At 34.6% G+C, this 8,375-nt stretch overlaps 2 protein-coding genes across 2 annotated transcripts; one reads left to right on the plus strand and one right to left on the minus strand.

Moving 5' to 3' along the window:
* On the plus strand, positions 1-1,824 carry LOC111902254 (uncharacterized). The gene is made up of 3 exons (XM_023898105.3): positions 1-306; positions 1,266-1,363; positions 1,431-1,824. The coding sequence occupies exons 1-3, from the start codon at positions 255-257 to the stop codon at positions 1,719-1,721; spliced, it is 441 nt and encodes a 146-aa protein (XP_023753873.1). The 5' UTR covers positions 1-254; the 3' UTR covers positions 1,722-1,824.
* Positions 1,825-6,465: 4,641 nt separating this feature from the next.
* Positions 6,466-8,375, minus strand: LOC111902253 (cysteine synthase 2). Its single transcript, XM_023898104.3, has 5 exons — positions 8,033-8,375; positions 7,858-7,932; positions 7,622-7,765; positions 6,995-7,527; positions 6,466-6,911 (listed from the first exon to the last, which is right to left on the minus strand). The coding sequence occupies exons 1-5, from the start codon at positions 8,243-8,245 to the stop codon at positions 6,680-6,682; spliced, it is 1,197 nt and encodes a 398-aa protein (XP_023753872.1). The 5' UTR covers positions 8,246-8,375; the 3' UTR covers positions 6,466-6,679.

The raw sequence follows: 8,375 nt of genomic DNA on the forward strand, positions 1-8,375 counted from the left end.
AATGCCCGCATGCCGCCACACCACAGTCGCCACGTTCGTGGTTGGTAGAGTAGCGCGAGAGTTTTCTAGGGTTTATCTCTCCAGCGAGTCGTCCCTTAACTCCTTCCATATTCACCATTGGATCAATTCTATATAGAAAGTCACTCACAGTTGGAATCAAATTCTCAATTGATCAATTGTTTGATTCCATTTGCCTTTTTAGGGATTTATTCGCCCATCTTTGGTAGTTCAATCTCCATGATCGTTCGTTTCCCATGGACCCTTCTGTGCATAACGCTCCAACAGTCGACGAAGATGACGAGTGGGGTAGGCCGTATACATCTTTGATTTTGCTTATGCAGTTTTTGCTCTCAATATATTATATTATTATGCGTGTTCTTGTTATAGGGCATGGGATAGTAGATCGTCTTTTTCTGCTGCTCATTACGATCATTGTTTACTGTTTAGTTATATAAATTTTTTATTTTTGCAACTATCAACTTCAATTCGAGATTGTTATGTGATATCATGAACTATTCAACTGGCCAAGTCTCAAAACAAAAATTAAGCAGCGATCACTTCCTTTGTAATTGAAATTGTAACTGTTACATTTAAAATAAACATAGTTACTTTTTTCATTTGGTTAACCTGGTCATTACTTATCGGCTTCACAAGATTTTTCTGGGCATTAGTACATCATATGAAGAATCAAAATTTTACATCAAACAACATGTGGCAAACATTGCTCTTGTAAACCGAGGTTGAGTAATCTGAAATCTTCAGTAACTAGCAAACAGACCAATTGAGGGTTTTTGTGCCCCTGGAATGTAGGGCCTTCAAATGATTTTGACAAACTATAAGGGAGTTGGACTTATCACTGTGTCTCTGAATAATTCAATCTAACTAGTGCTATTGGTAGTAATTAGCATACTAGGAAAGTTAGGCTCATCATGACCGGTGTAGTTATTAGTTTATTTAGTTTTTTATCGGTCTTGAGTTTTTGTAACACAGTTTTGTATTTGTTCATATCATGGTCTCACTATGATAAATTTATAGAAGAAAGTGCATATCCGAAACTTGGATCTCCAGAAAATTACTCCATATAATCTTATCATTTTATCTTCTCTAGTTTCACACATTGCCCTTGCTCTGTTGACCTTGTACTACTAGTCTTAAGACTTTGCAAGCAATGGATGCAAGGGGGATTTGTCGACCTAAAGCAATGGGTCGATTCTGTTTACATTTCTTTTAACTGATGTTTTTTTTGGCTCAATTTTCTGCACTAGACACCGATGGGTTTGTGATCCCAAGCTTGGGAATTGAAGACCTAAATCAAAGCACAACAAATGCTCCACTAGTAGAAGACTCGAAACACACAATCAAAGTGAGTAGACAAGTTTGCTAGGGTCTGTGTTGTGCTGTATGTTTTTATTTTGTATGTGGTCTTGCAGGATAAGAAGGAAGAGCATATATATCTTGGACCTCATGGAGCTCCTCCTTCACAAGCAAAACAGGATGTAAACTATTCTGGACGCAAACAGAGGTTCAAGCAGAAGTTGAAGGATGCAGATGAGAGAATTGGTGGGGGTGGGGGTGGGTCTGGAAGAGAAAACAAGCTGGAAAATCTAAGAGATCTTGTGGGTGGTGGAAAGATGCCTGTTATCGCGCCCAAGAGTTCCAATAGGGATTGGCTAGACCCGCATTGTCACGAGTCTCAGTTTGAAAAGCGATACACATCATAGAAATTTGATTACTAAAAACTAAAAACCATAGGCATAGTGTCTCGAAAGATACAGGCCATCATATTCATGCCTTATTTAAAGCTTTTTTTAAGTTTTAACAGAACTTGATTATATATATATATATATATATATATATATATATATATATATATATATATATATATATATATATATATATATATATATATATATATATATATATATATATATATATATATATATATATATATATATATGCCTACCTTATTGGTATTGATGTTTCCTGTCTTGGTGCTTGCTTGCAATCAACTGAATATAAGGCATAATCTTAGCATATAAGTGGTCTTTCATGTAAACCCATATTTGATCGAAACTATCCCAGGCCTTTTCTTATAACCAATTCACATAAGATTTGGGTTAGGCCATCTCCAATGGGAGTTTAATGATAGTTGTATAGTGGTGACATGACATTAATTAATTAAGATTGTGAGAGGATGACATGGATAGTGGAGTTGTATCTCCATACAACTATATCATTGGTATGAGGTTAGGCTGGAGGCGGAGGGAGTGGCTCACTGGCCAAACTTGCCTCCACCGCTTCCATTAAACTTGCTTGCTGTCTCGCTAAGAATGGCTTGATGGCCGGGTGGCGAGATGAAAGAAATGGTTGTGATTGGCTGGCTTTATTTTCCTTGTTTTTTTTTTTCAAAATAAATTATATGTTACCATTCCTTACCTATGTGCTACCAGTCTCTCCATCCTTATGTGGCTTAAAACAAATCTTATGTGGCTTAAAAAAATCAATTGTGGCAGCATGTTAAGGATTCCCTATAGTCTTAATGGTGATAGATGGGCCATTTTAGTTTTTTTTTTTTGTTAAATCAAATTACATTTGTTCCCTTTCTATGTTTAGGATTCCCTATAGTCTTAATGGTGATAGATGGGCCATTTTTTTTTTTTTTTTTTTTTTTTTTGTTGTTACGGAGTAAATCAAATTACATTTGTTCCCTTTCTATGTTTTAGGTGGCTGTTCTGTGTGTCGCGTGATATGGATTGCTTAAGCTACGGTAAGATATGGGCGGCCACTCCAACTAAGGGTTGGGAGACTGCATATATTCTACAAATGAAACGTCTTTTCACAATGAAAAATAAACAAGCAAATTAAACAAACTGGACAAATACTTGGGTTAGGACGTTAGGTAACCTTACTAAAGTTATAATCGGAATATTAACAAAAACCAACCATAATTTAAATTAACGTTAATGAAAATAACCCACAATATTCATGACCCGATTTTGACCCGGTTGATGGTGGCCTCCCCTATTTAAAGAAAATCCGGAATGTGGTACTCATTGTATTTCTGGAATAGCATTTCGTACTTTTTGGTTTAGGAAAAATTATTGAAGACATTGAGACCTTACGAGTATTTTCTTTCTTCTTTTACTTGTTTCTTCTATTGTTATTATATTAGCTACTAAAAAATGTACTCCATAATGTACTAACGACTACAAAGTATGATGAACGAGTTAGGAACGCCCTATTTTTTCAAATCAAAATACTTAAAAGGCTATTGTAGGTCATTAGTTAGCCTTAGAAGTCTTGAAAACTAGTATTAGGGTGTTAGGATTACTTGTCCCTTCTATTAAACACACCTTATGATATGTCCAAAGTGGATTTCTTGTTTACGGATGTGAAAAGACTGAAGTACGAAAACAATCCAGAATGCAAAAAACAAGTGGAAGGCGAAGAACTATCCAGAACATTGTACTCTTGAATGGTGTCACATGATACCGATTATTAATGAAACTAACTTTGGTGGATATATTTTAGTATGACGATGTGTACAATGCTTCTCTGATGTCATGCAAACCTAAATTTTATATGATTATTCTTCATAGGCTTCATCCTCTCCCGACATGAGAGGGCTCTTTTCCGACAGTCATGGTTTGATAGATGGTTGTATATTCTCATGTGTTTCCTTTGGTTAAAATGAACGACTTTATGAAGTTGTGACATGTAGATGAGGTATTTGAAAATTCTCTTGATAAGTTATTGGACGATGATGTGGTCCGAGTGTGTCTGTTGTACATATGAGAAAAGGTGTTTAAGCCAATCAAGGAATTCTTTGCTCTCATCTCTAATCTTTAGATGTTCAACTGATACATCCGAAAATTATGTTTGGAATCCAAAATAATCAAGTTCGAAATCTGAAATTTATTATTTGAATTATTAATGTATTGAAAACAAACCTTTAAAAATGATAGTCTATTTTTTCATTAAGATAGTTCAGATTAGTTATACATTTTGAACGACATTAGACATATGGTATACACACCACTACAACAAATGCGATGAAATGTCATATCATTGTCACATCATCACCATATGAACTTAGTATACCTACCACTACACATCATTTTCTTTTTAAATTTAAATAATAAAAAGTTTCTCATTGCTTGGTCAAAGGTTAAATGCATGCAAAACTTTCTCATTAGTCAATGATAGATCGTGATGTGATAACGATGGACAAAACCACAATGGACACGTGGCCGTCTGCATGATAGTGCAATGAATGTGGTTTATTGTATGCACCCCATAATTTATAAAATTTCTCCATCTACACCCATTTTGTCATTTTGTTGTTTTTTATTTTGTTTTTTTTTGTTGTTTTTTTTTATTTTGTCATTTTGGCGTTTTTTATTTTTCACTTTGTTGTTTTATTATTATTAGTTAATAAAAAAATATAATCAGCACAATTTTTTTTAAAAAAATGCTCATTTTAATAGTCAAAGCATCTTTATCTTTTCATCGATGGTTTTCATGATTTTTAATAAAACATTTATATATAAAAAATAAAACTCCTTTTAACAATCAAAGCATCTTCATACCATGCATAATTCATTTTTATTTTGTCATTTTGTTTCTATCTTTAACAATAAAAAAATTCATTGTTTTTCAATCTCTCACAACTTTTAATCATCACAAACCAAACGAGATATATTCATTCTCTTTGCATGCTATTCAATCGTTTATCTTTAATAATAAAGAAATTGATTTGATGTTTTGTGTTCTGTTATTACGTATATATAATACGATCGATCAATCGATTGAAATCATTCAAAATTTCATACCTCATATATCTATGTAAACATATCTACAACGATTGAATCATATGACGGATTTTCATACAAATCAGGTTTTTTTTGGATAGTTTTAGTATAATAATACGGTGACACAATTATCATTATATTGAGCATGTATGTATTTTATTAGTCAGGTGTTTAGCACCCGTGAAAATCTGAAGGAGTTGGTTGACAATGTGGCACGGATTCTCGGATATGTGGTCATTACAAAAAGATCATAAACGAAAACAAGTGGAGTCAATTGATCTTTTTTTCTGGAGAAGACTTGCTATAGAGAGAGTACTGTCGGTCACTCAATATGATGAATCAGCTTTTGATGGCGAAGCAAACATTTTAAAAAAAACTACAATAAACAGTCAAATGATGTGAAGACTAATTATCTGGAAAAAAAATGATGAATATATGGAAGCCATCGCCTTCTATGGCTTCGGAGAATGCTGTTCGTACAAATACTCATAGACGACCACGTGCGAGTACAAAACCATCACAAGTGAAACCTCCTGTTCCACCAACTCAAGATCCTCGTAGATGTAGTTTTTCTTCGTATACAACATATTATATAGGGTCTAACATGTTTGATTTAAACCAACAACCGGAACTAGAGAGACACGACACATATTCGTTTGGAGAATCTTCAATGTTCAACCAAGAACCAACGTATCAAAGATCCTACTTCGAACATGCACTTATTGATGAAATTCCAAGTGAATTTCAACCATATGTGTCACACATACAAAATGTGGAAGGAGATGGACACTGTGGATTCCGGGCAATAGCTGTTGCTTTTAGTTTTAGTGAAGACTATTAGTATCAAATTCGGACAGACTTATACGAAGAGTTATTGATGCACATTGATGATTACAAAGTGGTTTTTGAAAATGACATAAATATCATTAGTGAAGCATTGAATTTCTATGGAACACACGCGATTCAAAAATATTGGATGATTATGCATGACACTGATATTAATAAGTATGGTGTTACTGTTCATTTCTTAAGCAAAGATGAATCTTCAACGTCTTCTCCACTTTGGAGTGATCCACAAGATTTCCCAAATCATCCAATTATAAATATCGTCCTCCTTAATGGTTACCATTATATTAAGGTTGATTTACAAGAGGGTCATCTAATACTGTTTTTTGGTTGTGGAACATGCACAAAGCAGCACGTTGTACTGGATGACAAACATTGTATCACACTCGATTGTCAACTTACATTCGACCATATAGACAATTCAATAATCGTCGTACCGAAAGAGTTAACGTATCGGATAATTCATGAAATGTAAATTTTAATTTTTTAATAATAACACTGTATGCTTATGTTGTATCATGCTCGATTGTTATTATTATTGTTATTATTTTAAATTAATTAATTAATTAATAATAATAAAAATAATTATTATTATAATTATAATAATAAATGTAAAAAACAAAATAATAATAATAATAATAATAATAATAATAATTATTATTATTATTATTATTATTATTATTATTATTAATGTAAAAAAAAAAAGGACAAAAATTTGATCTATCAATTATTAGTCATATTGATGCACTTGTACATTTTATGTAAGTGATCAAGATTCTCGTCTCAAAATCAGAAACCACATTTAAAATTTAAAAAGAAGGTTGGCAACCCGGCACCATTCTATTTAAATCTTTATAACTTATAAAGCACACAGCTTAAGGTTACAACATAAAGAAATAAAAAATTGATCTTTAAGAAAGAAAAGCTACTCCTGAATGGTGTATGGCTGAGTGTGCAACCATATGAATGTAGGTGTTGTGAAATTCAGTGCTTAACAATGTTAGTGGGGAATATATATTCATTCACGAATCACCACCGAGATGAAGAAATTCTAATCCTTTTGCAGAAGGTGTCAAGCCATGTTGAGAGAGGTACTCCGGGTTACAAAACTTGCTTAAATGCCTCATCCCGCTATCGCACAAAATCGTTACAATCGTATGACCAGGACCCAACAATTTAGCCACTCTCACAGCTCCAACACAGTTCATTGCTGAAGAACTTCCAATAAATAGTCCATCGTTCTTCAAAAGAAATCTGATGATAAAACAAATCCTTACAACTCACAAAAACAAAAACAAAAACAAAATAATATTAGACAAGTCTCAATCCTCTCCTACCTTGACATTTCCACAGCCTCAATATCAGTACCCCTGAAAGCTCCATCAAGTTGAGCCATTTTGAAATTCTCAGTCAATCTATTGATCCCTATTCCTTCAGTGACAGTATCAAATGGGTTCTTTAACCTCTTCCCTTCAGCCTCTTCTCTTGTATACATCACTCCTCTTGTAACTTTGTTAAACAAACCAGAACCAGGAGGATCCACAAGATAACACTTTATCCCTGGATCATTTTCCTTTAAAAAACAAGAAACACCAGCCACAGTGCCACCTGTCCCTGCAGCTGCAACAAAAGCATGTAATTTGCCACCAGTCTGCTCCCATATCTCAGGCCCCGTTCCTTCATAATGAGCTCTGTAGTTTGCCAGGTTCTCAAATTGATCTGCAAAGAATCCACCTTTATATCCATTCACTGCTACCTTATTTGCTTCACATGCCCTTCTCCTTGCAATATTCACATAGTGATCTTTGTGTGTTATTGACACTGGCCTAACCCTTTCAACTGTTGCCCCAAGGGCCTCTAGTATTTTAGACTGAATAAGTTCAAACAATTTCAGTAACATAAACTAATACACCATAATCAACTTTCTTTTCTACTTCTAGTTACCAAAATTTTCACAAACCTACCTTCTCGATTGCAGCATCATCTGGGATAACTACATGACATTTGCATCCATAAGCAGGAGCAACTGTTGCAAGACTAATTGCAGTGCTTCCGGCACTTCCCTCTGTAACTACACCGCCTATGGATAGTTGTCCAGATTCTAAGGCCTGTGGATTATTTTCTTATTCATCAGCATATATTGCTATAACCAAATTAAAGAAAGAGAACCCCTAGAATTAATAGAGAAGATCGTGTTAACCTCTTCAATTATTTTAACAGCGACTCTGTCTTTAACACTTCCTCCAGGATTCAAAAACTCTGCTTTCGCAAGAATCTGATTAACATGGAATTACAAAGACATGATTACCAATTTACCATCGGCAAAAACCATAACACAAACTGATGTATGTAAAATGAGAAATGGAAGAGGTTACTTCACATCCAGTCGCATCGGAGAGGCTAGTAATCCGAATGAGAGGGGTGTTGCCAATCGCACCGACGATTCCATTTCTCTTAACCTTGTTCTTGGTTAGGGTTTTGCCTCTCGAATGAGACGTAGCACGGCGTTTATTGGATATAACGTAGAGAGAACATAGGACAACTGAGACTACTCCTATAATTGCGATTGGTTTTGGCGATGGGGGCATCTCGCGGTGGTCGGAGCTTCAGAGAAGTAGACGGCACGGTGGAGTTGTGTAACCGGCTATAAACCGGGTTACCGGTCGGCGGGTGTAAACTATTACCAAAAGAAGACTAGAGCCCAACCCAATAGTGCTA

This window comes from Lactuca sativa, chromosome 5 (genome assembly GCF_002870075.4).
Source record: "Lactuca sativa cultivar Salinas chromosome 5, Lsat_Salinas_v11, whole genome shotgun sequence".
NCBI classification, from domain to species: domain Eukaryota; kingdom Viridiplantae; phylum Streptophyta; class Magnoliopsida; order Asterales; family Asteraceae; genus Lactuca; species Lactuca sativa.